The following is a 17,961-nucleotide window of genomic DNA, read 5'->3' as shown; positions in this document are numbered from 1 at the left end:
CAGATAAATGTGGCCAGTAAGTGGATATTTGATTTGAGTTAACTGGGTAACAAAAGTCTAGCATTCTTTACCAAGAACGTACATTCACCAAGGCAGTCATGAACTTTCAGTGTGAAGAGGAACCCTCAGTGTCTTACCAGGTTCCCAACAGATAGCACGCTGCTGAACTGCTCCGTCATGGGATAGTGCTCCATGGCCATGAAGAGTGTGTTTAAGACAATGCAGATGGTGATTGCCAGGTCTACAAATGGGTCCATCACAACGAGGTTGACGAGGTGTTTCACCTTTAACCATGGTTTACAGCAGTCCCAAATCAAACACATGTTAGCAAATTTATACCAGCAGGGTGGGCATTTCTGTCTGGATTCTTCAAGTTCTGGAAGAAAAAAAGTTAAAATTCTCATGAAAAGTGTTTACTTTTTATTAAATAGTCTTTGGGTTAAACTTGAAATAACTTTTTGAGAAATTCAAAGGTGTTCAAATGTTTAATTGGTTAATCTCATGGTGAAGCAAGAAAAAATTTATAATGGGTTTGCAATCTAACAAGAGTGGGCAGAGAAGGGCTAATCAGTTTTCCAAAGTTTTTATGGCTAACCATAGTTTTCAAGATTCCATTTGCAACATTAAACTGCTTGGCAACTGTCTTCAAGTCTTCCAGAACAGTATGACTTACGTTAACTACACTTAAAGTTCATCGTGTACCAGACAGATCAAGAGGCATATATGTTATTGAAACTTCTTTTCAGTCAATGTCCTATAAACCTTACTCAGTCATGCTGAATCTCAGTTTCTTGGATTAGACATATTTTAGGGGTTTCTATTGAGATGATTTTGTCAGTGTCTTTATTCTCTGTTAAAGTGTCTCACAAAAACTCATTTGATGCAGCTGTCATATTAAATTCAGCAAGATTTCTTCCTTCCACAATTCTCAATTTAACTAGAGGACACAAAAGAAGAGGAAATATGGAATCTAAGAAACTGCCATCCCCATTGTTAGTTTAAATCAACATTTCACAAAGTGGGATTTGTGTACTGTCAAAAATCACAACAGGATTTTAGAAAGAATATACATAGAATTCATAAAGTTTTATGGTATGCTTTTATTTTATTGTATTGAAACTATATATCAAAACTATATATCAAACCATGAAATTTCATAGTAAAATTTTTAGGGGAAAAAACTACGTTCTCAAGAAGAATTTTAACTAAATAATAGGAGGGAGAAGGAAGAAATGCACAGATCTTTAAGGGATTCTCAAAATTGTAAATTTTGGTAAACAATGGCAAATAACTTTGGAGAATTAGAAAGTGGAACAATATATACTGTCTTCCTTTGATAAGATGATCTCTTAATGAACTAACCAGCGGGCGGGGGATTTGCCCTCTGCCAATTTCACTGTTGCATACCCCATTCCTTGCTCTGCCAAACATGGGACCATCAGTTCCCACACTGATATTGTGAAGGTTTCTTCTTTTTCCATCCAATTAACTCTTGTTTTTACCTTTAGTGTCACTGTTATGGCATCTAGACCTCCATCCTGCTACAGTTTACTATGGACTACGTTTTGTAAGGAAGGAACCTATATGTGAAATAGAGAATCATCACTACAGTAATTATTTTCTTATCTTGATGACAAACATTTGCTACTAATTAATACTACCATGTCCCTAAAGTAAAAATTGTCTCTTTGGATACTGACATTCTTCAAGTGAACAGTTTATTTCTGTTTCTTTTTATGTGTAATTTGGAAAATAATAAAGAGTATTTGAGTTTTAAATCAGAGAAAAATATACATATAATTGCTATGCACTAATTAAATTGTAGATGATTTGAAGACTCCCCCAAAACCTCGTGTTTACATCAAAGGTAACATGAAAATAATTTATGATAAATAATAAAAGGAAAATTACAAAAATCTCACTTTGCCTCTGTACCATCAGAATAAGTTACTTTTATATGCTAGCTGCCAGTTAGTAGAAAAAAGAAGCAAACAGGAATAGCATAGAAAAACGAAATAAATCAGAGAAAATTTCAAAAAGAAAAATTCAGCCAGTATTATTCATCGTGACACTAGGAGAAACTGGAGCAAAGTTGTGTGAGCACTAAAATAAAATCATTCAATTATTCATTCCAAAAAAAAAAAAAAGAATTTTACATTTTGAAAAAAAGCAAAGTACTCAGGAGACAACTACAGCCACCTCTCCATTATTCCTGTGTGGGTTACCACATTGAGAATCATCTACAGCTAAATTTGTACCTTTTGCTGGCTCGATTTCATTCCTCTGGTGCTTCTAATTCACCCTCATAAATCCTTTACAAAGGTGTGACCAGAAAATTTTTCTATGTGGTTTTGCATTTTTAAAAAAAGAAATAAAGAAAATGTGATATATATATATGTATATATATATATATATATATATATATATATATATATAAACTCAGTCTTAAAAAAGAATAAAATTATGGCATTTGCTGGTAAATGGATGAAGTTGGAGAATATCATGCTAAGCGAAATAAGCCAATCTCAAAAAAACAAAGGCCAAATGTTTCTCTGATATGTGGATGCTAATTCACAATAAGGGAGTTGAGGCTTGTGAAGAATAGTTAGAATAATAATCTAACCTTTAGATTAGGTAGAGGAGAGTGAAAGGAGGGGAAGGGTATGGTGGTAGGAAGGATAGTTGAATTAATCAGACATTATTGCCCTATGTGGATACATAACTATACAATGATGGGATTCCACATCATGTACAGCCAGAAGAATGAGAAATTATACTCCATCTATGTATAATGTATTGAAGTACATTTTACTGTCATGTATAACTAATAAGAACAATTTTTTTAAAAACAGAAAAAAAATAAGAAAAAATGAAGCTTAAAAAGCAAATAAGTCATTTTTGCTCATCCTGCACAGCTTCATTTACCATGAGGCTCTTTATTACCCTGGACAATGAAGATTTGGCTGTAGTTAAAAATAAGGAAAACAAAAGTTGCCACGTGATCAGTAAGCCTGGTTTGTAAGAAGGAAAGGTGAACTAAATCTTAGAAGAAGCAATCATCAAATAAACAGATTGTATCAACCAAGAAACCTCCTTACCATTATCAGCAACAAAAACATACCATATTTATGTCAGCTCTAGAATGCATTCTGTGCTAAGTATTGCTACTGCCAACCTTGACCAATGACACATTCCTTAGGTATAATTGAGTAAAGAAAAGTCATCCTTTCATTGTATGAAACTGAAGAAAACAGAGTAAAATGTAGCCACTGTCTCTCACAAAAACACAAAGTCAGAAGATCTGTAGATAATCAAACCCAAAGAGTCTCACTCTGTTCCTTCCTAAGTTATACTTGTTCCTGGAACATTCTTTCCATCCTGAGAAACACCAAGCCCTGAGACACATTTCCTTGGAGAAGGATGTGGGTATGATCATTTGGAACTTAGTACTTCAATGAATGGATAAGTCCAATCTTGTGGTGGTTTGATGCTTTCTGAATAATTTCTTATGTTAGCTCAAACTTAATGCTATGATAAGTGCAAAGTATGACTGTTGATTTAGACTTACCCTGTCTCCTTCTCTACTTCCTGCTTTAGGGAGCAGACATGCTGCTGACATCTGTAGCAGAACCACTGGCAGCTTCCTCTCAGTGGTTTTGCTATGGCAAGGAGCAGAAGACCAGAGAATCTTCAAAAGATTTACCTGGAGGGATAGGGAGGAGCAAGCTACTGGCAGCTGGGGGGGAAGAGGGAGTGCAAGCTAACGCAGGCGAGGTTGGGGAAGAATGACTAGAGTTTAATATTCCATTGAAATCAGAGAAAAGATTTCTGCTACTGCATTAGGACATTATGAAAACTGGGTCTTGTATTACTGTTTTGTCTGTGAGGTGTACAGTCATCTACACTGTGAGGTTTTGTGGCTGTAACTTTTAGGTTTTAGGTACTGATATCATGGGATCTTTGCATTCAGACTGGAAGAGAATTATTCCAAGGATCTACTCAATCTCAAGAGAAAGTGTAATAAACAAGAAATGCGTGTGCATTTGGAACTCTCTCAGTCTCTTTCTCCTTTTCTTTTTCTCTTTTTATACACACACACACACACACACACACACATACACACACCCCACAAATATACTTTCACACATGTGAGAAGGGGTGCAAGGGGAGTTTAAAAGAAGGAGGGATAGAATATATTTTACATCACAGTAGGGAGGGAAAATAAGGAGGGAAGGGAAAAGGCGGGAAAAGTGAAAGGACAGAACTTATTTTATATGAAACTATTTTCCAAGTAGTTGAAGTTGACAGTCGATGTTTGAATTCATTTGTAATATGGAAAGGCAAAGACATGTGAATTAGCAAAAACAACACAATATAACAACGAATAGCAATGATATTTATTGACTTTCTTCCACATGCCAAGTACATAGGTGCTTTATATAGGGTGCCTTACTTAATCCTACTATAACTTTATGCCTAACCATCATTATCTGCATTTCACTAATGAGGAAATCATAATTTGAGTCATAAAGTAACACATTTAACATGTGGCAGAGCCGAGAATTAATTACAAATTGTGCTGCTCCCCTTCATGTGGTATTATGCAATCCAGATATCTAAACATTATTTTAACTACCTAGATAAAATCTGTAACTAAAGAAAATGCCAATGCATTTTTATGCTCTGGTCAAAGAGAGTTTTGTAAAAGCAGTATTACAAAATTTTGAATGCTTTCCTTCAATGAGGTTAATGTCAAACCTTAATTTGCATTTTTTCCATTTATATTTCTGGTTAGATCAATGGATTTTATAACTGTGTTAAGAGGTTAATACAATTTCAGCAGGTTAGCATCATCATAATGATACGCATTTATACTCATTTCAATGTCATGCACACAACACGTTTCAAGAGTGTAGAGTTTAATCTTTGAAAGTAGCATTCCAAATATACCTTGAATTTGCAGCAGCTTCCTAGAGGCTAAATGTAAAAATCTATGAGATAGTAGAATCCATGTGTTGCTCATGGATTTTACTTTTACTTAGCAAAAGAAATAGTGATGATATGGAAAACAAGTTGGGGAGTATTTTCTTGGAATTTAAGGAAGTGGTTTCGCATCATTGTTAAAATACCACCACATAGCTATGGTGTAAGACTTCTGACATACCTTCCATGGTATTGGTCAAAATACTGGCTAAACTCATTGCTCTTTGTCTTGAATTAGGATCTTCCAACAAATCCATGGAAACATGGTAAGAACTGGATCGTCTCTTCCTTATTTCTGTTTCAGTAGTCGTGCCCTAAAAATAAAATTTCAGACAAAATCACCTTTTTTGTGTGTGTGTGGTGCTAGATATTGAACCCAGTGTTTTATGCATTCAAGGCAAGAACTCTGCCAATTGAGCTATATTCTCAACCCACAATTATTATTGAGGGTAGCAAAAACTAACACATTCTTATAACAGATGCTACTTAATTAAATGTTCACCATGTTTTCTCAGTCATAAATAGCTCATGATGATATTGCTTGAATTATCATTCTTAGGGAGTGTTTGAAGGTTCACCAGATGCTAAGCTTTCTGGGATATTTAGGTGAATTTTTCTGTTCCTCCATTCTGGAGTATTCTCCTAGAAGTATGATGTTTTCTTTTGGGTAGATAATCTTTTGGTACTTCCAACTAATTCAACTGAGGAGTTCAGTCTGAAACATGTTTTTCTTTAATTTATTCCCAGGTCTAGTCATTACTTCTTTATAGACATATTTTCATTTGGTTTAATGTGTGAGGAAAAAAAAACATTCCAGAAGTAAAATGCTTTTGTTTATTAGAAATAGGTAGTATTTCCCAATATAGGAACATTAAATTTTAACTTGTCTATAACTTTGGTGATACATTTACAAATCAACTGAATCCACAAATGACCCATCCCTTTTATTGAAAAATGGCATCAGTTTGGGAACCTTGAATTTTTATTATTTTTGTAGAAATGATGTAATAATTTCAAACTTTCCTATTATAAAATAAGCTCACTGGGATTTCAAAAAGGGCAGAAATTAATTTCTAATTCAGGAGTTCAAACAATGAAATTAGCTATCACAGGACAAAAGGCAAAACTTAAGCATTTCAAATACATTTCAGGGTGTATTAATAATAAAGGAGTCATTTTCAGTTCTCTGAGTATTTTTAATATTTCTAATATTTCTAAAAGAGAAATTTGAGTGTTATTCATCTATTTTGGCCTTATTTTGATAAGACCAATTAACTTTATTTTTTATCTTTATTAACCTGAACACCTCTAGTTCGCGTATATTCAAAACCAAAGTTTCCCAACTGATATGATTGTCACTAGTGGCAATAATCATCCACACAGGTTACTCTAAAATTAATTTTAAGGCAAAAAAATAAATGAAACTAATGAAAAAAGAAATATACCCTCTATGAAAATACTAAGTTTCAAATCAAAAGGGAGATTCTTAGAATTTAAAGTATTTTGCACTGTCAGAGAAAGTTTTAAAAAAATGGTCATATGAAGGTTATTTGTTCTTTTTTACTCTACTCAAAACCATATGTAGCTGGCTATGGTGGTGCATGCCTGTAATTCCAGCATCTCCTAAAGCTGAAGCAACCTTGAGGCACTAATCAACTCAGTGAGACCCTGTCTCTAAATAAAATACAAATAAGGCTGGGGATGTGGCTCAATGGCCTAGTGACCCTGATTTAAATCTGTTGTACCAAACAAAAAGAAAACAAAACAAAATCATATATAGAACTCAAAATCTGTTTAGTTTTTTAATATATATATATATATGTATATATATATATATATATATTAGTTGTCAATGGACCTTTATTTATTATATGCATTGTTGAGAATTGTACCCAGTGCCTCACACATGCTAGGCAAGCACTCTACCCCTGAGCCACCACCCTAGCTCCCTGTCTAGGATTTAATGATATATTCAAAACCTTTAATGACATCACTGAAGTAATTCTTTAGTTAAATTGTCTCAATTGAATTTATGTGTAAAGATCAGGGAACCCTGTCCTCTGGAAGGTGCCATTTGACCACAGCTGTTTATTTTCTGCCCTCCCCTTCCCTCTGCAGCCCCAGGGCCCGCTTCATTTGTGGGCATACTCAGATTGTCTTGTGCAGCAGTGCAGTGTCCTACCCTGAACACCTGACTGCAGAAGTGAATGATGGAGGAGGAGGCGGGCAACACAGGGATTGTGGTAGGCTTTGCTTCAAACTGGCCCCAACTCTGCCTTCAGAGATTGACTCCATCGTCTCTGATAGGACAGGAGATTTATGATGATTACTGATGAATACCAGCTGGTTCCAACAAACTGACATCCTCCTTTGTGGAGAGTAATTGTGAAGGCTTTTTTCTTGATAAGTATTTATGAAGATCAATGATGGTCAGGTTTGTTATGCATAAGAGCCATGTGGGATCCTTATTGGGAGAAAGATAGTCAGACCTTGTTCACCTCAGTGTTTCAATCTGAGTAGGTCTGGGTGGGTCCAGGAATGTCCATTTTTAAGGAGCATCTTAAAAGATTCATCTCTAACTAGTCTGAGAGTGAAGCATATTTTGAGAAACTCTGGTTGAAAGAAAGTGTTTGTATACTTGGCCATGTTTTTTTTCCATTAAGAAAATTCAATATTTTAATCTGGATAGAATGTAGATTCAGTAACCAGCATACTTGGGGTGAAATCTTAGTTCCACCATGCACAGGTCTTGTTTTCCTCCTCTGTATAATGGGGATGATATTAATAACTATTGTGAAGTGTCAAATGAATTCACATGTGTAAAGTGTTTGGGACCGTTTCTGGCACATTGTTGGTGACAGCTATTTTTTAGCAAAAGCTGACATTTCCTCTTCCCTTCACTACAAATATCTACTTTTCTCATGGTTTGCTCTTACTCCTGGTTGCTTGAACAATTTCCCTGGGAGAAAGGGGCAGGGAAAAGCCACACATAAAAAGTGAAGATCAGTGGCTATTTTTATAATTCAAAGCAAGAAACTCATCTAAGAGGTAACTGAAAACTAACTTCATATTGTTTTAAAGTGGCTTCAAAGAGCTAATCTAATACAATAAATGAAGTTATATTAAAAAATCATGCAAAGATTTTTAATATGATTCTGAAAACTGGAAAATATAATTAAACGATATTGCCAGAGTGTATGTTTGATTTTTGAAGTGCTGGAGATTTAACCCAGGAGCTCCTGCTTGTAAATGAAATTTCAGGTAATACCAGCATTAAAAGTATGATGTTTTATGAAGGAAATGCTAGTAATATCCTGATAACTGTCTAGTATTTAGCTGAAATACTTTTCCATGCATTAGATTTAGAGTCACTTTGTTTACCAAAGTAATTCATGACAATAATATCTGGTCTAAAAATTATATTATATGATTCAGAACCAAGTACTTTTTGAGGAACTACTTTTACTGAAGCAAATTTACAATGGCCAAGGCCATTTGAGCAGATGCTAAGATGTTACCACTTTGACCTACAAAGAGAGAGAAAGCTGCTCTAGGATATACTGATCTATTTAGTACTAGTATTTACTTCAAGCAAAAATTTCAAATTCTCTTCTTCACAATGATGGCAAAATCCCTGAGAAAATTATTTATGTAAGTTGTCCACATTAATTTTCTTGCAATCAATTCAATTATATCAATGAAACATTTTGCTTGATAAATTGTTGTTTTACTTTTTGGTAAGTTTCAAATTATAATCAAGATGAAGAAACACTTCAAAATTAAGTCCATGAGAACTGTTTTATGTTTCTAGTTAATGTGTTAAAAAAAAAAAAAGTATGTGTAGGACAACTTGATAAGACAAGTTCTCAGCTTGATAAAACAAACTCCTGGCTTGTGAACATTAGATTCAGGAAAATTCTTAGATCTAAAAAAACCCCAAAAACCCAAAACCAAAACCAAAAACCAAAACCAAACAAACAAAAAAACAGGGCTGGGGATGCATGCGTGTGGCCCGGGTTCCATCCTCAGCACCACATACAAAGATGTTGTGTCCGCCGAAAACTAAAAAATAAATATTAAAATTCTCTCTCTCTCTCTCTCTCTCTCTCTCTCTCTCTCTCTCTCTAAAAACAACAACAACAACACTCCTGCCTGCACCAGCCCACTGCATTGCTCCCATCAGTTGCAGTTTTAGTTGGCCTCACCTCCGGCAGAAGCTGCCCAGCTGGAGAAGTAAGGGCAGAAGGGCCCCCCACCAGAGAGACCACTCCATTGCAGTCCACTGCACTGTGCATCTTCCCATTCATGGGCAGGATGGGGAGCACCCTGGAGGCACGGCTGGCCTGGCTGACATTGCTGTGGCGCCGCTCTCCATGCCTATGTGGCACAAACAGAGAGTCTCTTCTGCTGTCATTGTCCTCAAAGGTGCTGTGCTCATCATCAGCAAAGTCATTCTCAGAGCCAACATCCTTAGTGCGACCTCTGAAGCTGAAAAGGCTTGCCCTGCTGTTGCGTCTTGGAGAGAAAAGGGAGCCTCGGATGCTCAATAACGACTGTGAACAATAAGCAAAGAGATAAAAGCAGATGAGTAAAATCAAGAGCTGGCATCCTGAAAACATGACTTGCCTCATTCTATTGTGGACACTGACCTATCTGAGTTACTGGGACAGATGTAACCACAGGCTCCTATGGTAACTGTTAGTAGCATTCCAGCACTTTCTGCTAGGTTCACTTTTGTTTTGCTCTTTCCTTTCCTTTATTTTTTTCCTAAGCTTTCTCATTTTCTTCTACTTTTCCTGTATTTTAGTATATTGAAAGTATTGCCATGACAATGTCTTGTGTTATTATCAACACTCAGAACAGCAATTTTTGCTAGACTCTCTTCTAGATGCTAATTTCACTTAACAATTGAGTGAAAAGCAACTAAATATGCACCTACATCGAGAGATTTTGAAGCCAAAAATATATTCAGTAAGAACTCACAAGTGACCACACCCTGATGCAGATCTTCCCACAGAGGAAAATAAAATCCATCTTGCTAGTAGATCTGTTTAAATATAGTACAAGGAGCAGCTTCTTCCCTTCCCTTTGCATATTTTATAATGATCTTCATGAATAAATTAAACAAATCAAGCTGAAATAACTGTATGATTCATTCCCTGATTTTCACTCTCCTGTCTCAAGAAATCTGAAGAGCACCATATTTACAAAAACCTGGTTTTCACTAAGAATCTGATAACAATCACTTACAATATTCTAAATGGTGACCTTGTCAATTTCATTGCAACATTTATCTTGTTTCTTAGTTATAGCCACATTAAGGAGAATGAACTACTTCCTGTATTTACTTGTCTACCTTTTGTAACCTCACTCTATGAAACACTAATTTTTCTTTGCCAATATACTCTTCTCTTTTGTTGACAGTGCCCCGCCTGTCTCAAAAAATGCTCAACTCTCAAACCATTTAACTTGGGAGACACTAATCCCAATTTCTTGATCCAGTAGTAGGACAGTGTCCTGGCTTTGCCAATTAGTACATTTTGTATACCTTGTACACAGAGTGGTTTAAAGAGGAGCACCAGGTTCTGCTTGACCTGTTAACAGCCATTCCTTTCTTTTACAACTGTTAGGAAAGAGGTGCCTTTTCAACTGAAGTTGCCAAAAATATGGGATATAATTGGTGTTAAAGGGTGCTTTCTTGCCACCATCCGGGAGGGACCAGGATTGAGATATGGGGAAAAATCTTGGTCTCAATATGGTTTAGAGATCCTGGATGTCTAGAGATACTCATGGACTATTTACATGATCTAAAAATTGTCTTTTTTGCCTAAGCCAAATTGAGTTGGGTTTCTGTGAATATTGATAGAAAGAATATTAATGTCATCAGTAAAAATGATTAGCTCAATCTTTTCCTCTCCACAGGATATAAAGACAACTAAAATGATCATTTAGTTTTGTTATTAAAATCATAACTACTGTCATTTTTACATTCCCTGACCAATGAATATGCTTTAAATTTTCTTTTTAGGCAATCATTTATTTCTCAACAAAGTCTATAAATGCTAGAAGCTTCCTTATGAGATCTTACTCATTATTTACAGAAAGAAGCACATCTATGAAGATGTACCTTTTCCCCCTACAGAAGTTTTTTTTTTCCTTTTCTTGTTCCTATGTTTTTTCATCCTATTATCAACTTTATTGTTAAGAATCATTTTTTCCTTTATTGCTTTTATACAGGTGGCTATTTTAAAGCATCTCCTAGACCACACAATTTCTTGCATGTCTTTTTTCTCTCTCTTCACAGGTATTTGAATTAGCTGTGAGGATATTATAGTGACACGATTTGTGACCTAATGGTCACGTTAGCTCAAATCAACAGCAGAAGAAATGATTGGCAATTACAAATAAAAAAGAAATTATTTATAGGGATCACTTTAGTAAGAGATTATATTTTAACTACAAGTACTCCATACAATGAGAATTACAGAAGTTTGGAAATAAATACATTATTATAGTGCACACAATATTTCTCAAGATTCAAAGGTTATTTAAATTGTACAAGAGCATATTTACATGCAACAGATATGCTAAATGGTTGCACTCCTTCTGTTAGCATCAATTTCTAATTCTTACATTAATTTCATAAATGTAATCAAACACTGTTCCACAAGTAAAAGATGACCAGTAAGAAAAACTCTCTGTACCAATGAATCTCTAGAAAGCAGAATGCCCAATTTATCACAAATAGGGAAGGAAATAATAACTTCAGAGGGTCAACTCTATCTTTAAAAGGCTTTGAAAAAATTATTCAGATTATTGTGAGACTTGATTAGAATGTGCACTCTTGACTTTCTTTTCCCCCCACTCCCACACGAACAAATCAAATTGAAGCCTAAGAAATATTTCATATTTCCACCTACTCTAGTGAGAAAATTGTAATCTTGCAGCAAAAGCCTACATTGGGTATTTTTTTTTCAGTATGAAAGCAGAAATGATTATGAACATCATCTCTTTTCCATCATGTCATGACAAAATGGTAGTTCTTGATATTTTTGAGTCTTAGACCTTTGAAAAGCTTAATTAAAGCTAAGGGCCCTTCATCGCTGTACCTAGGTTAAGCACCTCTACCTGGCTTGATCATTTAAATATTGCCTTCAGGCATGAAAAGTAGGGTTAGTGTTATTTTGAGGTTTTCTTTCTGTCTTCTTCTCATTACCCCATCCCTTTGACCTTTTCTCTCCATCTTCCTTTTCTTAGCCAGTTGTTTGTGAGACTGCTTAAGAAATAAATGTCATGTTTTATAAGTTGGTGATCACTTGTAATGACAAAGTAGCTGGGAAGTAGGCATGCCACAGTATGGAAAAGACAGTATTGGGGAAAGGTTATCTTAGAGAGCAACATTTGCAGAAAGGGGAGGAACAGAGCCTATCCTTCTCAGGCTTCAGGATATTTCCTGGAATAAGTTCCATTGCATTTGAAATACTGAAAATCGAAGAGAATCTCTGGGCAACTATTTATATTATCAATTATTAAGTTTCTAATTTAGGCTAACTTAGGATATAATTTAGACAAATTTAGGTTATGATTAAACCCAGGCCAAAATAATCTGCCCTTCCTCTCTCCCTTCCTCTCTTCTTTTTTCTCTACCTTCCATTCTTCCTTTTGTTCCCCCTTATCCTTTTTTTTTTTTTTTACAAAATAACCAGTGCTTTAAAAAGGAGATTTTTAATTTTAAGGGATTCATATTTATTGATTAATATTTCTTCTAATAGAATGACAACGGTTGAGAAAAGGCAATGACAGAGAACTGGTGAATGTTTCAGTATAATTAAAAATAAATTCTATTTTAAATTTTAATTCAACCCTATTTACCTCACCCCATAATGCTAATTGGATTTGGAATGAATGAAGCTGACCTACAAAGGATGTATTTATTTTAAAACCATACAAAACGCAAGTGTAATGCTAGGTATGTGTATCTTTTGAATGAAATTAGATTATAAATATCCTTATCAGTTTAAAAAAATATTTGTTCAAGTGGGTCATGAACTCCCATTTTTACCCCAATACAGATTGCAGAATCACTTGAATCTCATGTATGAAATATGATATGTCAAGAGCTTTGTAATGTTTTGAACAACCAATAAAAAAAAAATCAAAAAAAAAATTAAAAAATATTTGTTATAGGCTGCCTGATAAAGTGGAACATTCAAGGCTTTCAGCATCAGGCCAAGTTTGAATAGTACCTCAACCCCTCATAACTATATGACATTGGGCAGCTATTTATCTTCATTGAACCAAAACTACAGTGAAAAAATACCATGCAGATTGGGATTGTAGTTCAGAGGTAGGGCCTACATGCACAAGGCCCCAGGTTCTATCCCTAGACTGGAAAAAAAGAAAAGAAAAGAAAAAAAGTAAAAATAATAACAATACTAATAATAATACAAAGCACCAGAGCAGTTAGCATTAGAATAGTGTAAAAAGAATGCACACTTCAAATAGGCACTTAACAAAGCACACACCCTCTCGTTCTCTTTGTATCTGAAAAGTTGGCATGAAAATTAATTCAGTACCTGCCTGGGTTGTCATAAGGAGATTCAAACAAAGTTATATTGCAAGTAGCAATACTAAGGGCAAATAGTAACATTAGAATCATCATCAATGTTGCTGTAATTTTTATTGTTACTCTATGGACATTAAGGTTTTACTTCTGGTGAAATTGTCATCTGAGGAATTGTGTATTCCTGGGAATTCTCTTGGTAATTTTAAAGGATCCTAAATTTTAAGTTTTCAAGAGCCTGTGTGGGTGCATAAGCCTGAGGCATCTGGTGATGTATATGCTGCAGTACATAAATCTGCATGTTCTTTGAATGCAAGTCTTATGTTTAACATCAGACATGGAAAATCAAGTACAATTAGGCATCACTGTTTATTTAGTGTCATAAACCTTCCTCTGTGCATTTCTGCCTAAGAATTCTGACTACACTTCTAGCAAAAGTGGGCTTCAGTTCCCTTTGAAACAAGGTCATGAAGAATGCACCCAGCATGTCAAGTTTGCACATGGATGAGACAAACTGCACAGATGGTCTGAAAGTATCCCTGGTACACTTCTGAGGCCCTGCCACTCATTAAACCCACAGTTCACTGGGTCCAGGCACAAGAGGCATGGGAACCATCTGCTGATAATTCCTCTGTGGAAAACTGCCCAGAGATGTTTAAGTCTTCAACAAACCTCAAAACCATAAACCTTCCCAACCCAGTGGGATCTAAAAATCCCTTCCTGGGATTCCAAAAATGTGGTAAAACTCACATCTGTGAGGCAACAGCCAAAACACTTGATAGTCATTACCATTCTGAAAGCATTTGTGCCATCCAGGAAAGGCAGCTTTTTCTCCACCAAATCTTGGCATATTCTTTGAAAAGTCTTATTATGAAAGTGCGATTGATATCATCTAATATGTTTTACCTGGTGTGGAGAAGAAAATCTCTTTTCATATGTCAGCCTACTTCCTTCCAAGGAAAACCGGAAGCCTTTTCTTCTTATGCTGTCTTCAGATTCTGACTTTCGGACTCTATCTTCCTTCTCTTCTTCTCCAGACTGTTCCTTCTGCTTCTTTTTCTTTCTTCTGTTTTTCAGCTCTTTTTCACTCTTGGAGCTCAACTTCGATGCCACGGAAGAACTCTCGGAGAAAACTCCAATCCCACCTGCACCACTGAAGTCTCTGGATTCAGCAGATGCGGCTACAGCTGCTGCCTAGAAGGGCACAAAGCAAATGGCCAGAGCAGATGAACATTTAAATAATCGGCTGCTTCATTTGTCTTTAATACAGTGAATGTGGTCCTTAAAAACAGTTCTCTTAAAAACACTTGCTCTTTTGAAAAACAGTCCTTGTGCATTAGATCAAACAAAGAACAAAATTGGCATACACATGAAAGTTATGAGCATGGATGAGGAGAGCCTTCCAGCTCTGGCTGCACACTAGGTGAACCAGTTACCTACAAAATGAACAAGACACTCATATGGCATCCCATCTTTTTTTGATTTAAGCAATGTTATAAGAAGGAAGAATTAAGTGTAAGTTTTCCTATTTAAGCCCGATAATAATTTGCCTTGCATCACACCTCAACTTGGCAAGGACTTTAGTGCTAGACTGAATTATTGAATTTAACTCAGTTGAGTATTTAATTTTAATGAACTTTTTACTTTCTGTTTGTATTGAGAATTTCAGTAGGAAATGAACAACACAGGCATATTACAGATTAGGTATTAGGGAGTCCTGGATCTTGGTGTCTGTGTTTATCTATAAATTCTCATAGTACAGTTTCTGAAAAATATACAACTGAGGTGGTTGCTACTGCCTCAGCATACCTTCCTTCTGTGGCTTTTAGGACATATTTAAGGATAATTGGAGACAAAAGGCAATTGCAGTCAATATTCAAGAAAAGCAAAATAAGGCAACTGGATGGGTTGATATCATTAGTCAGGCAAATATACTTAGGAGAAATACTTGCCTCATTTTGAAGACTCATTTCCAAGTTAAAGGATGTATGATATAAAAATGTTAGTGTTTTAGCAATTTCTTATCAACCCATAAACCTGTATTTACACACTTCATGTGCAGGAGAACAAACATTGAATAATCTTTGCTTTCCAGACTCTATGAAATACTCTTCTTAGTTTGACTTTTATTTTCTGAACTTCCCAATTGTAGTGACACTATCAAGAAGAAATGACTGAAACTGAGTTCTTCCCTGGAAGGTTAAGAAAATAGTCTGATTGAGGGTATGTAGGTCCACCTACTTTATGAGCTTGAGTTAATGAGGGTTTTGATAATTTTCTCATGGTGAGGCAAAAAAGTGTTTAGTTATACTTCTTTTTTTTTTTTTTAAAGAGAGAGTGAGAGAGGAGAGAGAGAGAGAATTTTTTTTTAATATTTATTTTTTAGTTCTCGGCGGACACAACATCTTTGTTGGTATGTGGTGCTGAGGACTGAACCTAGGCCGAATGCATGTCAGGCGGGCGCGCTACCGCTTGAGCCACATCCCCAGCCCCTAGTTATACTTCTTTATGGTTTTCTGCCTTCAGTATTGCCAGTAATCACCAAAACAAAGGGCTAAGCTAATAACCACATGACAGGTCTCTAATGTCAACCATCATGCCACTGACTTTAACTAACACTTAGGTCAGAGAATTGAGATGGAAACAGAAGGTCCCCATGCTTGCTAACTATACCTGAGCTTCTTCTTGCTGCTTTTTTAACTGTTCAAGCATCTGCTGAAATTCTGCCTCCTTCTGTTCTGCTTCTTCCATTGTGGCTTGATTCTGTTCCTCATAGGCCATGGCCACCACAGCCAGGATCAAATTTATTAAGTAGAATGAGCCCAGGAAAATGACCAGCACAAAAAATATCATGTATGTTTTCCCAGCAGCACGCAGTGTCTGCAAAAAGGGAAGAGACATTTTAATAAATTTTATATAGGATGTTACAAATTCCCACTCTGAAGCAATAAAACATTACACAGCGATTCTCTTAATCTCTGTATTTCATGCTTCATGCTTCCCAGAAGAGTCATTATGTCTGTTCTCACCAGTTGATAAAGATTTTCCCAGAAGTCTTGAGTCATAAGACGGAATAGGGACAAGAAGGCCCAGCTGAAGGTGTCAAAGCTTGTATAGCCATAGTTGGGGTTCCGGCCAGCCTTCACACAGATGTATCCTTCGGGACACTGGCTATAGTTAGGTTAGAGAAAGGAGAGGAGGTCAGCAGCTGCAAGCCCACTGAATGATTTTTCTGTTCCTAGGGATGCCAGTCTATTCGATGCAGACTCTAGAGAAAGCCTGTTCCTCTAACCTTACCCAGCACTGGACCCTTCATCATGCAAACTGATTTATCATAACAATCTGTTAAGTTTATTTTGTGGGTTCTGTTGTGATTCATAACTGTCAAGTTATATTTATCACATCTCCATATAAAAGCAATCATATCCTGATTAATATCTTCTGCAACTAGAAGTCAGGACCAGATTAAAAAAAAAAAACGTCTATAGGGAAAGTTGACATTCACAAAAAATGTCTTGAGGCAGAAGTGAGTGTGGGGTATATAATTACGCCCATTTATCATGTGAAAAAAAAAATTAGAGGAGGCACAAATCTATGAGGAAACTCCACACTGTGGTCTTTGTTTTTTTGCACTTTGTTAAAATATGCTAGACATTTAGTTACCAAGCCTCAGATATTGACATTATCTTCAGAGATTTTGCATTTTAAGCCATGGAGAGCACATTAGCATAAATAAAATGTCACACGTCTACAAGTATGTGCTTATGAATTCTATTAACTTAAGCCGCTTATGTATATGCACTCCTTTTCTCTCTATTTTCCATTGAGCTAACTTGGAAGATTAGATGTGACCTAGTATGGAAAAATAATTGCTGTATATGAGTGTGTGAAGGAGGTGAGAATCCACACTTATCTTGGCTATTCTGAGAGCCAGCGTGAAGTGGAATTTATGCAGTGCTTTGAATGAGGAGTGTGTGGGGCTGGATGGGTGGGAGGTGATAGGTTATTGAGGCTGAAGGAGCAGCGAGGGCTGAGAATCAATAGGAAGCACAACTTACCCCGCATCTGAGCTATTGCCACACAGCAGCGCATCATTTTGCCCTTCCAGAAAATAAAAGTGACCTATTTGAAGAGTAAAGAATAGAGAGAATCATTAAAAAGACTTTAGAACACTTTAGTATTACATTGTACGTAGGTAACAAAGCCTACAAATGTTTTCAATCACAACAAGGTAGATAAGATAATAAAAGATTTTTGAAAGAACTAAACAAACATAATTATATAACATTTTTGATCAAATATGTGTTTAAAAAATTTATTTTAGAAAGAAACTTTTCCAAAGGAATAACTCTGATAGCATTCTCATGTCATTATTTATTGTAAATGGAAACTCAAACTATATGAGGCACTGGAAA

General features: G+C 35.8%; 1 protein-coding gene across 4 annotated transcripts in view; it reads right to left on the bottom strand.

Moving 5' to 3' along the window:
- Nucleotides 1-17,961, bottom strand: part of LOC101972145 (sodium channel protein type 2 subunit alpha) — a 208,214-nt gene that overhangs the window by 61,760 nt on the left and 128,493 nt on the right. For all 4 annotated transcript variants that reach the window (XM_078017511.1, XM_078017512.1, XM_078017509.1 and 1 more), the window contains exons 8-14: nucleotides 17,605-17,668; nucleotides 16,576-16,717; nucleotides 16,220-16,426; nucleotides 14,453-14,740; nucleotides 9,189-9,536; nucleotides 5,165-5,297; nucleotides 138-376 (exon numbers count right to left, since the gene is read on the bottom strand). In XM_078017511.1, the coding sequence (XP_077873637.1) occupies nucleotides 138-376; nucleotides 5,165-5,297; nucleotides 9,189-9,536; nucleotides 14,453-14,740; nucleotides 16,220-16,426; nucleotides 16,576-16,717; nucleotides 17,605-17,668 (1,421 nt within the window). The remainder of the gene's footprint in view (nucleotides 1-137; nucleotides 377-5,164; nucleotides 5,298-9,188; nucleotides 9,537-14,452; nucleotides 14,741-16,219; nucleotides 16,427-16,575; nucleotides 16,718-17,604; nucleotides 17,669-17,961) is intronic.

Source organism: Ictidomys tridecemlineatus, chromosome 7 (genome assembly GCF_052094955.1).
Source record: "Ictidomys tridecemlineatus isolate mIctTri1 chromosome 7, mIctTri1.hap1, whole genome shotgun sequence".
Taxonomy (NCBI): domain Eukaryota; kingdom Metazoa; phylum Chordata; class Mammalia; order Rodentia; family Sciuridae; genus Ictidomys; species Ictidomys tridecemlineatus.
Note: the sequence above shows the minus strand (reverse complement) of the source record. Positions and strands in the feature narration are given on the sequence as shown.